Source organism: Ursus maritimus, unplaced genomic scaffold (assembly GCF_017311325.1).
Source record: "Ursus maritimus isolate PB19 unplaced genomic scaffold, ASM1731132v1 scaffold_31, whole genome shotgun sequence".
Classification (NCBI taxonomy): Eukaryota; Metazoa; Chordata; class Mammalia; order Carnivora; family Ursidae; genus Ursus; species Ursus maritimus.
The window spans coordinates 25,906,064-25,924,136 of NW_024425675.1; the positions used below are offsets into that span (position 1 = coordinate 25,906,064).

Genomic DNA, 18,073 nt, shown 5'->3' on the forward strand with positions numbered 1-18,073 from the left:
TAATCCCTTGAGCTATCCAGCCCCCTGAAAATGATTCTTTGGTTTTATTATTGCAAAGGCCATTTATAAAATCATGAACTGGATTTAGGAAAGCAACCATGAAATAGCAAGGGACAACAACTGATTGAAATTCCTTCAATGTATTATGGGCTGAAGTCTCTCAACAGCAGGACTGGGGGGAAAGTTATAGAGAGGCACCTCCATTCTTATTTCAGTAGTGTGACCAGCTCACTTAAACGTGGCAACTTTAGATCCGCTGACCATGCCTCAAGGGACTAAATCCTAAATAAAGAAAATGGAAAAGCAAACTATGAAATAGCCAATAATCTTTATTTTGCACTTCCCCACCCCACCATCCCTCTCCGAAAAGCACTAATGGGTATATCTGTGCATGTGAAAATACTGTATAAAGTATTTCGGATGATCTCAAATTAATAAAACAAAAAAACCACATATCTCAACATAGATGCTTCGTTTCTTTGTAGGGATAGAAACATTTTGGCTTCTAGAACAAGGAGGGCAGTGAAATACTGCACCCTGAAAAGGTCAGCTCCATTTCCACTGATTTGCAATTTAACATTCATGGCAGAAAACCTCATTTCTCTAACAACATAATAAGTTTTAAAATATGACTAATTCATACACTAATATCAATTTACTTGGCATTAAAAAAATTCACAATTTCTATTAATATATTTGTATTAGGTTCAAAGCCCATATTCTAGCATTCAAGATATCCATTACACTGGCCCAAATTGGGATTATTTCAAAATCAAGTAAAAGTCCATATTTATTCCAAAGTTGCTAAAATATGCTAATAAAGTTAAATTTGATGTTTTACATTAAAAATAAAATATTTGGCTTATCTCTCAGACATCTATAACATATAATAAATAGTGGGCAGTATAGTAATATAATAAAGTTTTGTGATACCCTGAAATTTGATGTTTTCTTTAAAAAAAAATTCATAATATACTTCATTTCAGCCTTAAACCACAATCTCAACGAACAGATTTGCAGAAATAAAACAATATAAACACAAAATGCTACAGTATATATGTTTTTTCATTTTTTGTTTTTGTTTTTTTTTTGTTTGTTTTTTTTACTTTCGGGGAATCTACATGTCCGTTTAGTAAAAGTAAGTCAAAGAAACTTAGACATAACAAAACAATTTCAAATCATGAACTACAGACTTAAATTGCCTTGTTGTCCTTCCAACTGCTCGGGCCCTCTCCCCCACGGTGTCTGGGGCACGGCGCGGGCTCAGCTCCAGGTAGATTACTGGGAACTATGGCTCTGCTTCTAGCCTTCTTCGCGTATGTACAGCGGTAATTACAGACGTGGCTGAAATCGCCGTGGATTTCAGAGAAAGCCAGAATTAAACACGATAAAAATTTAAAAAATAACTACTTCATAAATATTTATTATTTACATTAGGGGAGATCTTCTAGGCGGGGAGTTTTTGTACAAGTCGATGAAATGTGGAAGCCGTGAGAAGAACGCCAGCAGTTTAGAGAAGGGCACAGTCAGGATGCCACGAACGTAGAAACCATGTGCGGGTCAACAAAAAATAATCTGCGCCAAAGCAAACAGGACATGATAGAAACCTTTTTCTTAAAAAATATAAGGTATTTCACAAAAGCCTGAACATTTTACATGTTAGTCCTAAAAATGGGGGTTGGGGGGGTGAGGAAGCTTCATATATTTTCATCACAAAAATATTTACCGGTACTCCAAGTGGAGTTTTCTTTTCTGTCATTATGATTATCTTACTAGAGAGAGGGGGAGAGGCTGCAAACTGTACACAGACCAATGGCGTCCGAGAGTTACAGTCGAGGCGGCTGACACATGGTCTTCTCAGCTAATACCTTAACGAAAGGGCCCTGGAGAGAATAAAGAAAATCAGAAGGGAAGATTACGGTCTTTTTATTAATAATACTTGTCACTGGTCATAGAAAAATGGAGGCGTGGCGGCCCTGAGCCACGCCTCGAGTCTGTCTTCAGTCCTGCGGCCATGTGGGCCACAGGCCGGTCCGTCACGGGGGCCAAATCCAGGGTGGACGATGTGTTCTTGTCCTCGGGCTTCCGAGACCCGCTCTCTGCAGGAATGTGGGTGGTAGGCGGGATGCCAGGATTGCCCCAACTCCCCTCCAAGGCAACGCTGTCGTCTACGCCGTGTGACACGTCAGTGTGCCCGGTGCTTTCGCTTTTTGTGCTTTTTATCCTTCTTCTTATTGGCACACTTGGGACAGAACCACTGCATTTCTTCTGGTGGTGCAGCCATTATTCCAACACAGGGCCTACACGGGCATAAAAAAAAAAAAAGATTTTGGATAAACCAGCTTTATTTATGTATATATTCTTTCCCCATGTAAGTAATTTTAAAAAATCAAATGATTTCTAAGTCTGTAGTCCGTTCAGCAGAGTCCAGGCTGAAGAACGGTAATTTAGGCAGCGGCGCTGCTGGGCGTGCAGATTCCTGGGTTATGCCGTTGCCCTTTTGGAGGCCCTGCTGGCGGAGTTAGCGGTCATTCCTCTTTTCAGCCAGAAATGGGCTAGATTTCCCAAGTGGTGGCCTGGTTTTTATCTTACAGGTTTCCTATATCGGGTGACTGAATGGATTTCTATCTTTTTATATCTGATTTTTAAACTGTAAAATGAGATTATCTGCATAAACTCTGGCAGTGCTTCTTTGGTTCAGGGCGCGGTCGGGAGAGGTATGACCCGCAGACCAGCCGTCTCTTCCTGCACCTTGTAACGTGTTTACCAAGGGGTTCCCTCAATGCTACCATCAAGTGCTGCAGCTTACAGCAGGTTACTGGAAAGAAAGGAAAGGGAAACCCTTTGTCTTCCCCTACCCTTTTTTTTAATAAGAAGGATATATAGGCTAGGCAAAATATTTGGAATTTAGGCTGAAGAACAACAGTCCAAAGAGTCTCGATTTTTGGCGTTAATATTAATTACATGTTGATCTTACTGTGATTCTGCTCCCTGCACTGCTCCTAGGACAGTAGTGGAACGGGAGTGTGTCCAGGACAGACCACGGTCACCGCTGTGCCCCAAGGAGCCCCCCTCGCGGCCAGCCCGGCCCACAGCGCTCACCAGTGATACCAGTCGTCACAGTCGTCACAGCCGATCATGGGACTCCCGTCGTCGGGCTTGTTGCATCCGGGACAGATCCAGATCTGATTCCCCCACTCATCTCGGATCTGAAGTTTTTAGATGCAGGGATGGGAGGGTGGTAAAAACAGAGACGGAATGGGAAAAAAGAACCAAAAAGAGGACAGGATAAGAATGATTACTTTATCATTTTATCCCATGAAGCTCATAAACAAACAAGTTAAACTAGAAAGAGAGGCAGTGGTTTAACAATTTCTCGAAGCCACGATCACCATCATCACTACCCTGGGATCCCATGAAAAAGAGAGAGCTACTACGTGTTCAATGAGAAGACATTCCTAATGAAAATTTTCAACTCTCTTTTGTAAGTCATAAAAACAAAGCATTTCATAACCAGTTCTAAGAACTATATGACCTGTGGCCACTTTGATCTAAAAACTACTGCAAACACATAAGTTGGTACTGACTCGGGTCATCACGGCAGTGACAGCTGGTATTTGTGCAGCCGTGGAGCTCGACCGTATGCAGCCTCCTCAGTCACATTCACAGGCATGGAATTAATGTATGCAGCCCAATGTACGTGTATCACCTTATTACTTATTAGCCAAGCCCTTCTCCTGAACTAGTTGATAAGATCAAGGATATAAAAGAGCTGTTACTAAGTAACTTTCCATTCCCTTTATGACATTTTCAGCAAAGCACAATCAACTAAAGGGCAAATAAAATAAGGGGTGCAGGAGGCCAACGAGCTACACATTTTAACATCATTTTGCTATAACTGTGGTGTGCTCTGGAGTTTGCTTTCCTTAACTTAGGAGCTCCAAATAAGAAGCATCCGAATTATGTCACTTCCTCAAATTCCATGTTAACAAAACCAATTTGGAAGAAACAATCTGTGACAGGCCTTTGAAAACCAGCAGTGACTACGAGCAGATTTTCAAAAGTGTTTACAAGAACACGGCAAATAGTCTCATTCAGTTTCTTTTGCAAGGTACGGTCGGTTCCTATACTTTCAAATACAACACTGACTAGATATTCAGAAAAGAATGGCTCTCTTCATGTGTGATGGGCGTACTGGAGACACAGATGCTTCATTCCACTGATAGGAAGGCTTTCTGAAGAAACTTGGGCAGCCACAGCTCTGATTTAGCCCTCTCTACGTCTGAAGGCTGAGAACCACCAGTTCCTAGGTGCCAGCTGTCTATGGGTAAGACTGGTCCACCGTCCTATGCCCTGAAGCAGCCATGCATGGCCAGCCGGGCTGCTGGTTGACCTCTCTTGAAATGAGAAGGCTGTGACTCTGTTGCTACATGAGAAATTGGCCATAGCATCCTTAATAACTAACATCCAACCAGTGCACTGAGTTCTTTCAACCATCTTACTTTGTTTACTCATCCTGAAACAACCCTTGGATAGGTAACGAACAGAGAAACTGGAGCTGGGGGAATGTAAGTGACAGTAGCAAAATCCAACCATTAGGCAGTGACAAAATCAGCCTTTTGGCTCGACAGCCTATGTTTTCCCCCCAAATCACACATTTTCGTCTCTGTCTACAAAGTGTCTCTGAGGCGATACAAGGCTTTCCATCCATGTTCCCTATGCCAATCAGAACCAGGGAGTTAGCCCAAAAATCCACTGGAGAATCAGAAATTTTAGGCTAGAACACACAGTATTGATCATCTACTCTAACATGAGCCCCTTAATCACAAATGAAGCAATGGAGGTAGAAGAGGTTAAATATAAAATCTTTCCTGATCAACCAACCCATCTTGGGGTGATGTAACCTCAATTTAAACACCCAGAACAACTGGTCCTTGAATGGACCAATTTGATGATCACAGATCGATCGATCTATCTATCTATCTATCTATCTATCTATCTACCTTGAGATAGAGAACGTGCATGAGTGGACAGGGGCAGAGGGAGAGGGGGAATCTTAAGCTGACTCCACACGGAGTGCAGAGCCTGAGTGGGGCTTGATCTCACGACCCTGAGACCATGACCTGACCTGAAACCAAGAGCCGGATGCTTAACCGACTGAGCCACCCAGGTGCCCCGATGATCACAGATTTTATCGCATCTTCTAATTTTGTCTTGAATTGCCAATTTAGTATTTTTCTGTGAATTTTTCATGTCTTTATATCCTCTCTCAATACTTTTGAGATTTTCTTCTCATCCTTTATATCACTATAGTGCCTGAAATATGGAATGATTTATTGAAATTTCCTTCTAAAATGCCTTAAAGAGATATAATATTTACCTGATTTTTAACATCCATCATGAGTCCTACTTTCCAATTCTATCTATTCAGACAGGTCTGTGCCACCAGGAGGCTGACAAATCACAGTCTACACATTTGGTGGTCATAGCAGTATCAGTACACAGAGTACCTCTATGCGCCTAAAATCTTTCTGTTGTGTGTGTGTATGTCACTCCACAGTGCTCAAAGGTCATATCTGTAAAAACACGTCATTACTAGATTGACTTCAGGGTTTGAATAAGACCTGATACTACTGAATATGAGGAAAATACCTAAAAACAGTCCCATGACAACAATGTGAATTCATTCAACAAGCTGAGCTTTACCATCTGAAGACATGTTTCCCATACTTAAACTCATTTCTTTAACATGCAAGCCCTGGTATATTCTAGACCTTCGCCAATAAAATACTGTAATTAGCGCTGTTACCCAGAAACAGCACCTGGCCCATAAGATCTGTGCACATGACTTAATCATTCCTTGATCAAGAAATTCAATGTGGGATTTAAATATCACTACTCATTCCTATATTTATACACTGACATTGTTGCATATACATATAAAACAAAGAAACTAAAGAAAAACAATGCTTTGATATTATTTACGGAGACTAAATATGCAAATACCTTATACAATGTTCTACAGCCCAAAGCTTAAAAATGCAGTGGAAATACCTTTCTAGTCATAAAGAACTGCCTCTGAAATTCCGAGATGACACATGACACTGCTTTGTAGTTGAAAACATCTTCCTGGTGGAAAAGTGAGCTCCTAGGTGGCTCTTCCTGAACTACTACAGAAATAAAAGGCAGCGTACCACGTAAGTGCTGACGGTCTCCGTGACCACGCTTCGGACCGGGGCTTTGGACGTTCCGGCTCCAGAGATGGCTGGGGACGGGGCTGGCATCAAAGCAGGGGCCGCGACGGACTGCGTGAGGAGCGGCGAAGGCACCGGGGCGGGGGCGACATGCACGGGGACAGGGGCGGGGGCGGCAGCAGGCGGTGGGGTCTTGGGTCTACTCAGAGAAGGGGCCGGCTTAGCTTCGGGGGCTGGGACCACTTTGCTGATGACACTGTCAACAAGAGAGAGAAAAGGAGAAGTCACAACAGGACAGTGGAGTAAAATCAGGCATTTAAAACATTGTCACAGAATAACTTTCTTCTTCGAGGAGCAAAACAGTCTTCCAAGTGAGCGTCGGGGGACAGCTGTAGAGCCGGGGTGCAAGGCCCCCGCCGCAGGAGCCGAGGCCCCCTTCCTGCCATCTCCAGCTGGCAGGTCTCTCCAGGAACAGGGTGCAGCCCCAGAGCTCAGGCAGTTGCAGACTCGAGCTCAAACCCTGTATCTGCCACAGGCTAGCCCTGTGAGCCCCAGAAGTCCCTTCAAAATACACTGCCTGAGCGTCTGTACCAAGGCAGGCATCGTCCTGGGCACTTTACATGTATCTCCTCATCCGGTCCTCACAACAATTTCAAAGAAGTTACCGCGATCCCATTTCATAGATGAAGAAACAGGATTAGAGAAAGGAATGGGGGTACATGGGTGGCAGGCTTTGAACCAAGGTCTATCTGATTCCAAATTCTTTCTTCATTTTTTAAAAAGGATTCCTTATTTGAGAGAAAAAGTTACATAGAATTTCGAGCAGAGAGAAGACAGCATCACAGTTTAGGAAACAGATACACAGACATACGCCCTTTGCCACATTCGCTTCTGATCTCCCTTCCTCCTCTGCAAGGAACCACTGTCCTTAGGCAGCAAGGATGCTCTTTGTAGATACCCACAGACAACATAAACTTAACACTGTTTTATATTTTCCAACTCTATAAACAATATTATATTGCACTATATTTATTCTTTGCAACTAGCTTTCCTTACCTTTTTTTATTGAGATATAGTTGACATATAACCTGTGTAAGTTTGAGGTGTACAATGCGTTGGTTTGGTACATTTGTATATGGTAGTGATTATTTTAGTACAGTAATGATTATTATAGTAGGGTCAGCAAATAGCTTTATCATGTCACATAATTATTTCTTTTTTGTGTTGAGAACATTTAAGATCTAGTCTCTTAGCAATTTGGAAGTTTATAATGCAGTAATATGGACTACAGTCTCGGCGCTCTGCATTAGATCTCCAGAACTTACTTATCTACCTACAGTTGCCCACTTAGTTTTAGGTCCCTTGATTTATTCATGTTGATACATATAGATCTGTATCATTCACCTTAATTGTTGCATAATATTCCATGGTATGAATAAGTCAGAAGGTTTGTGCCCACTGCCCTACTGAGGGTAAAACAGACTATCTTGTAAATGTTACATGTGGACTTGGAAGCACGTTCAAGAATTTCCCCAGGCTATATTCCCGGGAATAAAGTTGCTGGGTCACAGGGCATGCACATTTTCATCTTTACCAGGAATCCCAAGCTGTTGCCTAAAATGACTGCACTAACTTATCTCCTCTTTCTACTATCACACAATAAACTTCCCAAGCCCTGCTTTGCTGATCAACAAAGTATAAACACAGACAGTTGCCTCTGAGAGTTACAGTGAGAACCTGGATATAGATGTCAAAAACCATTAAATGTAAAGTGTGAGCACCAGCATTATACTGATGGCTGCTGCTCATGATAATCCCTGATGACATCACCATGACCAGCCTGTATAATTCTACCTTCTTAAAGCCTTCGCTTAGAAAACACCTCCACTAAAAAGCATTGATTCTTTGCTATGCCCATTAGAAGTTTATAAACCATTAAATTACTTTTAAAATTCCATGATGTAAGCAAATAATTAACGCTGTCTAATTGCCTTCCATTTGTCTCATGCAAGTGGGACTGGCCTCCCAACTTGAATGTAGCCAAAGACCAAGAAAATTTAACATAGGCTGTCTGTGCAGAAGACACTCAGTACTGCTTAACACAATTAATAGTGAACATTTATTGAGCACTTACTAAGTACCCAAATGTTCTCAGCAGTTGCAAGCCAACTGCACGACAGGCACTGTATTAAATGTCTACTTGCCTTAGTCACTCAATCCTCACAACAATCAAATGAGCAACGCTGATTGTTGTCCTTTCAGGAACCAAGGCACAGAGAGATTATGTACCCTGTACAGATTCATAGGCTACTCTGAGGTGGGGCCAGGATTTCAACCCCAGCAGTCTGATTTCAGAACCTGTGACCCTAACAACACACTATGCCATCTCCCTCACTGCTCACTGAGTTTTGCCTCATGCATAAGTGTAAGTGTAAGGGAGTTCAAAGACCTTACTCTGGGCATATTAATATCCACAGTGCAAGCACTCCTTATTTTTACGGTTAGCCTAAAATGTTACCCACCATTTTTGGAGGCAATTTCCCATAACAGTTTGAAATATAGGGGCTGGAACCAAAACTAAAGGAAAAGCAGGAACCCAGAGAGGTGAGTAGAACACAGATGTTTTGCCCTGAGGGCGTGTGCATACCACAAACCTGATCTTTGGTTTTGATAAAGAGGACAGGTTTAGAAGCCCAGGCCTGCCAAAATGCAAAATCTAATAGAACTTCCATCCCACATGAAAAACTCCCAGTGGGCTATACTGATTAAGTAAGAATGAATCAGAGCCTTGTGAATTCTTAGCTCTGCTGGTCCGGGACACTATATTTAAAGTACTTTGGACTTGTAATGTGCCTAGATACCCAGCACTAATCATCTCAAGAGGACGTAACTTAAAATCTAGCCCTTGTATTATTAATGCAAATAGTTATTAAGAAAAAAAAAGCAGCACATAATCAAAGAAAACCAAACATAAGAGATAGCATCAGAGAGAACCAGAAGATAACAGAATAAAGGGACCCGTAAAGACCACAGAGACTAGAATTATCAACTATACAGCAGCTCTGCCTACAACATTCAAACAAAGTAAAAGGCAAAGCACGACATTACCTGCAGGTAATAGAAAGTTATAATATGTAATCTAGCAGATTTGAAAGGAAACAAACTGACCTAGAAATGAAAAACACAACAACAAATTTACTCTCAGCAGAATGAGAGAACCATAAACTCAGTAAGAAGACAGAAGAAATGAACTAGAATGTAGCTTGGAGGGGAAAGGAGAGAATACAATAAATTACGATATGTTTAATAATTACTACACGTTTAATCATAATTCTAGAGAAAGAATGGGGCAGAGGCAAAGTGTTAACAACAATATCTGAAGACTTTTATAGAACTGATGGCAGATACCAATCCACAGACTTAAGCAGCCCAACAAGTCCCAGGTGAGATAAAGAAAGAGAAATCTGCACCTAGACACATCAGAGTGAAACTACAAAACATCACCAAGAGGAAAGTCTGAAAAGCGGCCAGAGGGGAAAAAGAACATTATTTTCAAAGTACAGACGGCGGCTGACTTCTCTGCAGCAACGATGAAACTGGAAGACAGTGGAATAACATCTTCAATGTGCTGAGGGAAAATGCATTTTCTCCTTGAAAATGTTGCTCAATCAAATCAAAACCACACTGAGACACCACCTTACGCCAGTGAGAATGGCAAAAATGGACAAGGCAGGAAACAACAATTGCTGGAGAGGATGTGGAGAAAGGGGATCCCTCCTACATTGTTGGTGGGAATGCAAGTTGGTACAGCCACTCTGGAAAACAGTGTGGAGGTCCCTTAAAAAGTTAAAAATTGAGCTACCCTATGACCCAGCAATTGCACTACTGGGTATTTATCCCAAAGATACAGACGTAGTGAAGAGAAGGGCCATATGCACCCCAATGTTCATAGCATCATTGTCCACAACAGCTAAATCGTGGAAGGAGCCGAGAAGTCCTTCAACAGATGACTGGATTAAGAAGATGTGGTCCATATATACAATGGAATATTACTCAGCCATCAGAAAGAATGATTACCCCACATTTGCAGCAACATGGACAGGACTGGAGGAGATTATGCTAAGTGAAATAAATCAAGCAGAGAAAGACAATTATCATATGGTTTCACTCATTTATGGAACATAAGAAATAGCAGGAAGATCGGCAGGAGAAGGAAGGGAAGAATGAAGGGGGGGTAAACAGAAGGGGGAATGACCATGAGAGACTATGGACTCTGGGAAACAAACTGAGGGCTTCGGAGGGGAGGGGATGGGGGATGGGCTAGCCCGGTGATGGGTATTAAGGAGGGCACATATTGCATGGAGCACTGGGTGTTATACGCAAATAATGAATCATGGAACTTTACATCAAAAACTAAGGATATACTGTATGGTGACTAATGTAACATAATAAAAAATTATTAAAAAAAAAAGAAAACATTGCTCAAGAATAAGGATGAAATAAAGACATTTTCAGGCAAGTGAAATCTAAGGCCTTGCCAACAGTGGATCTTTACTAAAAGAAATTCTAAAGTAGCGATTCTCAAATGTTTTGGTCTTAGGGACCACTTCACATTCTTAAAAATGACTGAAAAACCCTGGGACGCCTGGGTGGCACAGTGGTTAAGCGTCTGCCTTCGGCTCAGGGCGTGATCCTAGCATTATGGGATCGAGCCCCACATCAGGCTCCTCCGCTATGAGCCTGCTTCTTCCTCTCCCACTCCACCTGCTTGTGTTCCCTCTCTCGCTGGCTGTCTCTATCTCTGTCAAATAAATAAATAAAATCTTAAAAAAAAAATGACTGAAAAACCCAAAGAACCTTTGCTTTATGTGCATTGTATCTGTCAATATTTGCCATATTAAAAATCAAGAATGAAAATTTAAAAAATACTTAGTAACTCATTTAAAAGTAAGACTAATAAACCCACTACATGTTAACAGATAACATTTTTTAAAAAACGATTTGTGAGAAGACTAACACTAGCTTCATACTTTTGAAAATCTCCTTAATGTATGCATATGTAACTGGAGAGGGGAAGTTTTAATGGCCTTTACCGATAATTGTGTAAATTCTTCAACACTGTACCAAAATGCAATGAGTGATAGTTTCTTACGTTAGTTGCTATGTACACTCTGAAACTGTATTGGTAAGCTTTTCATATTGTGTTACATTAAAATTCATTGAACTGCTAGCACTTTGAATAGTTATTTTGCCCACGCATGGTTTTATAACATCGTGCACTGGTTTGTAATATTGGTTCACTGAATTATCCAGATCTTCCAAATTTCATTATACACATTTCATTATACAATATTAAAATATCACATTTGTTGGTGTTACCATAATCCCACCAAAAATGTCTGGGGAGTACTGAGGAGCTATCAACTTGTAATACGTTTTCTAAGACTCTAATTTTTACTTAAACGTTGCCATTTTATCATTTATAACAAATATTCACAGGTATTTTCCATGGAGTAACAGGCTTCCTTCCTTTATTTATTTATTTATTTATTTATTTATTTATTTAAAAAGATTTTACTTATCTATTCAACAGAGATAGAGACAGCCAGCGAGAGAGGGAACACAAGCAGGGGGAGTGGGAGAGGAAGGAGCAGGCTCCCAGCGGAAGAGCCTGATGTGGGGCTCGATCCCATAACGCCGGGATCACGCCCTGAGCTGAAGGCAGACGCTTAACCGCTGTGCCACCCAGGCACCCCTCCTTTATTTTTAAGGAAATGTTGGCCAAATAGCCAAGTCTGAATAACCACTGTTGTCAGTTGCTCTTTCAAGTAAAAATGGTATATTGAAAAAAGCTGCTAGTTGAGCTTGCAACTTGAATAATCACATAATCAGTTTCCTCAAGACAACTACCTACTACTAATATTTTAGTATGGAGAGAAAGAGTTTTATTAGTGCTTCCTATTTCATCCCTCTTCACTTTGACACGTAAACTATCGAAAAGCTGTAATAATCTGAGGGCCTATGCATCACTCCGAGCACCTCTGTTCTAAAAGAAGTACTTCAGGAAAAGAAAGGTGATCCCATCAGAAGGTCTGAGATGCAAGGGAAAATGATAAACATGTTGGTAAAGTTAAATAGTCACTGACTAAAGAAACCAATAATAACATATTATGGTATTATTTACAAAACACAAAATACATGGAAACAATAATACATAAACGAGCAGGGGATGAATAGAGCCAAAGCATTCTAAAGCACTTCTATTATCTGGAAGGAGGTATAAAAGGTATTAAATTTAAAATGTGGTAATTTCTAGGTAACCATGTAAAGATCAGGAATGAAGTACATGTATAACTTCTAAACCAGTATGGAGAAAAATGGAATGTTAAAAAAAATAACCAATCTGATAGAAGGAATGGAGAAACCTAGGACAGTAAGACAAATAGAAAATCCAAGATAAGGTAGATTAGAACTCTAAAGATCAATAATTATATCATGTAAATGGTCTAAACAATTTACTTGTCAGATTGGGTAAAACAAACAGGATGCTATTTGCAAGAAACATGTCTAACAACAGAGCAATGGAAAAGCTGAGGGAAATGGCCAGCAAAAGAGGCATGTGAACACAAGGAAACGTGACAGCACACAAAACAGATTGTGAGGCAAGAACTACCAGTGGAAGTGAAGGTTTCTTCACAATGATAAAAGGTCCCAATGTGCCAGGAAGATATAACAATTTAAAACTTGAATGCACCTAGAAACATATCCTTAAAACATATAAAGCAAAACTGACAGAACTGTAAAAAACACACAAATCCACCAGTGTAACGGGGGATTTTAGGATATCTATCTGGAACTAACAGAGTAAGCAGTCAAAAAACCAGTCAAGAGGAGCCCCTGGGTGGCTCAGTCAGTTAAGCATCTGCCTTTGGCTCAGGTCATGATCCCGGGGTCCTGGGATCGAACCCCACATAGGGCTCCCTGCTCAGTGGGGAGTCTGCTTCTCCCTCTGCCCCTCCCCCCTGGCTTGTGCTCTCTCCTCTCTTGCTCACTGTCTCTCTCAAATAAATGAAATCTTAAAAAAAAAACCCCAAAAAACCCAGTAACGATACATAAGTTTTGAACAAAATAACAAAAATACAAAACTGACCCAATGGACATCTAAAAAACTCTGTACTCAACAAATACAAACTATTTATTCTTTTCAAGAACACACTGAAAAAAACTGAGCAAACAATTCCCATAAGGCTGAAGAATCATTTGAATAGTCTGTACACATACCTGTTACCCTCGTTATGCTAACAGTTCCTCAAAGGAATGTAAAGCCTTTTTATTTCTGTATCCTCAGCACCTAACACGTTGTAACCAGCATTTGTAGTCACCTCATAAATATGAACATATTTAATTTTACTAATCAACCAAACAAAAGCTGGTCCTGCAAGTAGTGGTTTCCTAGAAGAAGTGATATATTTAGGAAATTTTCCTAGCCAACAAAAATTACAGGAGAAAACTGCAGTCATACGCACTATGATGTGGGAAGAAAGGATAAAGGACAGGAGACAAATATGGGGTGTCAGTAAAGTGAGAAGGAGAGAAAGTGAAGAAATACCAGACAGGTTAGGAGGGTGGGGGAGACCCAGGCACCTGCGGTTGTGGGTTCTGTGGAGTCAATGGGGGGGGGGGGNGGGGGGCGAACAGGAGGAGGACAGGAAGAAGAGACGGCTTTGTGACCTGTGAGAATCAGAAGTGGAAACACGCCTGAAAATCAAAGATACTAAGAGGAGGCTACTGGAGGGAAGGACATTTTCTATCTCCTACCTACTTTACAAGAATGATGGGTGGGGACTTACAAAAGGACATGCAAATAATTTGTTTCCCTGATTATCACTTTGTTTCAACTTTACTGTTAGCTATTCTGGTGGAAAATGTTTGCTGGAGGTAGCAACTGAACCTATTACCTAAAATGCTTTTTAGGTATTCACGTGATCTAATTGACAATGATCATACAAAATTGAGAATTAGCTTCGTTTGAGTTTTAAGATGGTGTAGTTAATTTGGAAAAGAGATAACTTAAATTAGAGGGTATATTGCAAATTATAAATTCTAAAAGGATTAAACATTTGGTAAAGAAAACATAAAACCATTAAAATACCCCAACAAACGAGTAAACGTATCTTTTTAATCTTGGGGGAGAGGAGGATTTTCTAACTATCTCCGCAAAAGTAGAAACCATAAAACACTGATCTGACTGTGCGAAAATTGTAAATATCTTAAGCAAAATACCATAAAATATCATAAGCAAAGGCAAAAGACAAAATGGAGGAAAATTATTTGCAATATACATGATAGAAGGTTCAGTTCCAATTATATAAAGAGTTCTTTCAAATCAAAACCAAAAAGACTAACATTCTTATTAAAACATGGACAAAGGACACAAGCAGGTGGTAGAGAGTGAAAGAAACAAAAACTGCCCACAGGAAAAAAAAAGTTCTACATTCATGGTAATCAAAGACACGAACATGAAAGTAACAATAAAATACCTTTTTTGATACAGATTAAAAAGATGTCAAGATGGGGGAATGGGAGGGGTGGTTGTACAGCACTTCTGAATGGTTACCAGAACCTTAAAAATGTACTAGTTTTTTTAATTTTTTTTAACACTTTTTTTTTTAAGATTTTATTTATTTATTTGAGAGAGAGATAGCCAGCCAGTGAGAGAGGGAACACTTAAAATGTACTAGTTTTTTAAAATTTTTTTAACACTTTTTTTTTTTTTTTAAGATTTTATTTATTTATTTGAGAGAGAGACAGCCAGCCAGTGAGAGAGGAACACAGTCAGGGGGAGTGGGAGAGGAAGAAGCAGGCTCCCAGCAGAGGAGCCTGATGTGGGGCTCGATCCCACAACGCCGGGATCACGCTCTGAGCCGAAGGCAGACGCTTAACAACTGTGCCACCCAGGTGCCCCTAAAAATGTACTAGTTTTGACCAGCAATTCCATGTGTAGAAATAGATCCTGAGGAAATAACTAGACAACTATGCAAAGATATGGGGTAAAGAATAGCATTGTTTATGATTGCAAAAAACCCCCCAAACTACAATGACTATAATTTAAAATACCCCTAAATAGGGGATCGGTTAAATAAATGAAGATAAACAAAATACCACTGATATCCAAAGAGATGATACACACACACATAAGTGATGTTTACCCCCTAAAAAGTTATGGATAGTATGCATAAGAGAATCCAATTTTTGTAAGAAAAAAAAAAAAGCAAATAAGAACATATGAGTGTGTATTTAGAAGTTCAAAAGAATACACACCAAAATGTCCTGAAATTGGCTCTGCATGGTGGGGCTATAGGGGTTGTTTCTTTTAAAAAATTTTTATTTTTTAAATTTTAATTCCAGTGTAGTTAATACACAGGGTTATATTAGTTTCGGGTATCTGATATAGTGGTAGATGTTTGTTTGTTTTTCTTTTGGTTTTATCTGTAAATATCATATGTAACTTGTGTAATAAAAATTTAAGTTAAAAACACTTGCCACAATATATACATCTAAAATGTTGCTGGGGGGGATCCCTCCTACATTGTTGGTGGGAATGCAAGTTGGTACAGCCACTCTGGAAAACAGTGTGGAGGTCCCTTAAAAAGTTAAAAATTGAGCTACCCTATGATCCAGCCATTGCACTACTGGGTATTTACCCCAAAGATACAGACGTAGTGAACAGAAGGGCCATATGCACCCCAATGTTCATAGCAGCAATGTCCACAATAGCTAAATCGTGGAAGGAGCCGAGATGCCCTTCAACAGATGACTGGATTAAGAAGTTGTGGTCCATATATACAATGGAATATTACTCAGCTATCAGAAAGAACGAGTTCTCAACATTTGCTACAACATGGACAGCACTGGAGGAGATAATGCTAAGTGAAATAAGTCAAGCAGAGAAAGACAACTATCATATGATTTCTCTCATCTATGGAACATAAGAACTAGGATGATCAGTAGGGGAAGAAAGGGATAAAGAAAGGGGGGGGTAATCAGAAGGGGGAATGAAACATGAGAGACTATGGACTATGAGAAACAAACTGAGGACTTCAGAGGGGAGGGGGTGGGGGAATGGGATAGACCGGTGATGGGTAGTAAGGAGGGCACGTATTGCATGGTGCACTGGGTGTTATACACAACTAATGAATCATCAAGCCTTACATCGGAAACCGGGGATGTACTGTATGGTGACTAACATAATATAATAAAAAATCATTAAAAAAAAAAAAAAAAGGAAAAAAAAATGTTGCTGGGAATTGTGAATGATGGTTTGAACTGCACATTTATGATTTGTCCACTTTTCTGTACATTATAGTTTATTTAATAAACTTCTGGGAAAACACGATGGCTTGGCTAAAGGTTCCCGCCAAATGCTGACCATGGTCTGGTCACAGAAGTCCCAAGCTAAATTCAAAAGCTGCTCAAGTAAGAGTATCTCAGCTGAGTGTATCATCATTAACAGAGATCAACAAGAAAAGGGTCAAGGGAGGAGAAGAACCCCATAAAGCTATGCTATCCTGGTACACAATTAAAATCATACATTTGAACACCCGTGAGGTACTAAGGTGGGTTCACAGTCTTGGGTCTTTTCTTTTCAAAGGAATACAATGTGCACAGTTGCTTTGTGTCCCAATTTTGGCATATCTGTCTCCATCATCCACATCAGGCAGTACATTTCTTAGGAGTAAGGTAGGTATCTTGTCTTTGAATTATTTGCAGTATAAAACAGTGTCTGAATACATATTCATCAACTTTAATAAGCCATTAGGCATCGAGAACTCTTGAAAATAATTATTTTACTTTTGAATACTTTTGTCTGTTTAAAAGATTTTAGACTAGGCCAATTTCCTCTTTTCCTTCCTTCCTGTCATAATACGTAAAGAGTTCCAAGACCACTGAGATTTCTATTTGCCAGCATGGATTTGGATTCCTCACCTGAGAACTGACCCTCAGACCAAGAATGATGATCACGTCAATTTCAGGATCAAGCACATCTTGAAAGTTTCAATCTGTTGTCTGGAAGTGCTTTCAAGTTGCTTTGAGCTCTACCAAACACATAATGAACATTATCTGCCTTGCCTGACTCCAATCCCTTTCACTGTCTTCCATTTCTCTTAGATTTCTCTCTTACCTATAGGCCTGTGAATGGTGCCCCTGAGAATGCCTTAGCATTAGCTGTACAGCCAATGGGTGTAGAGACTGGCGATCACTTCATGCAGCGGGGCCCGAAACTCAGAGACCTACCTGCTCATACATACCTTATTTTTCAATTTAGACAGATGGCATTTTGATGAAAATCACTCATAATAACAATAATCCTTCCAAAACGCCTGATACTCCTCTCTACTTCAACTGAATTATTCCTCTTAAAGATGTGTGTGTGTGTGTGTGTGTGTGTGTGTGTGTGTGTGTGGGTGGGTGTCTGTTTCTCATTCAAATTTTCTGAGTGGCAGAAGGAAAAACATTAAAGTGGGTAGTGGTTTGGTTTTGTTTTTTTAAAGATTTTATTTATTTATTTGACAGAGATAGAGACAGCCAGCGAGAGAGGGAACACAAGCAGGGGGAGTGGGAGAGGAAGAAGCAGGCTCATAGCGGAGGAGCCCGATGTGGGGCTCGATCCCATAACGCCGGGCTCACGCCCTTAGCCTGAGGCAGACGCTTAATGACTGTGCCACCCAGGCGCCCCTAAAGTGGGTAGTGTTGATGAGACAAAACATGTCCTAATTTTCTGTTTCCAAGAGATTAGGCTGGTCACGAAAGTGACTAAAGTGACTTGTGTTTTCCTATCCCTTTGCACTTCATGAGAAAATACACAAGAGTCTGAAAAG

The 18,073-nt window shown here is 40.3% G+C and overlaps 1 protein-coding gene across 1 annotated transcript in view; it reads right to left on the reverse strand.

Moving 5' to 3' along the window:
* Window positions 1-311: 311 nt before the first annotated feature.
* TAF3 (TATA-box binding protein associated factor 3) overlaps window positions 312-18,073 on the reverse strand; it is a 173,741-nt gene continuing 155,979 nt past the window's right edge. The window contains exons 5-7 of the mRNA XM_040645440.1: window positions 6,195-6,450; window positions 3,103-3,209; window positions 312-2,300 (exon numbers count right to left, since the gene is read on the reverse strand). Of these exons, the coding sequence (XP_040501374.1) occupies window positions 2,186-2,300; window positions 3,103-3,209; window positions 6,195-6,450 (478 nt within the window). The 3' untranslated portion in view covers window positions 312-2,185. The remainder of the gene's footprint in view (window positions 2,301-3,102; window positions 3,210-6,194; window positions 6,451-18,073) is intronic.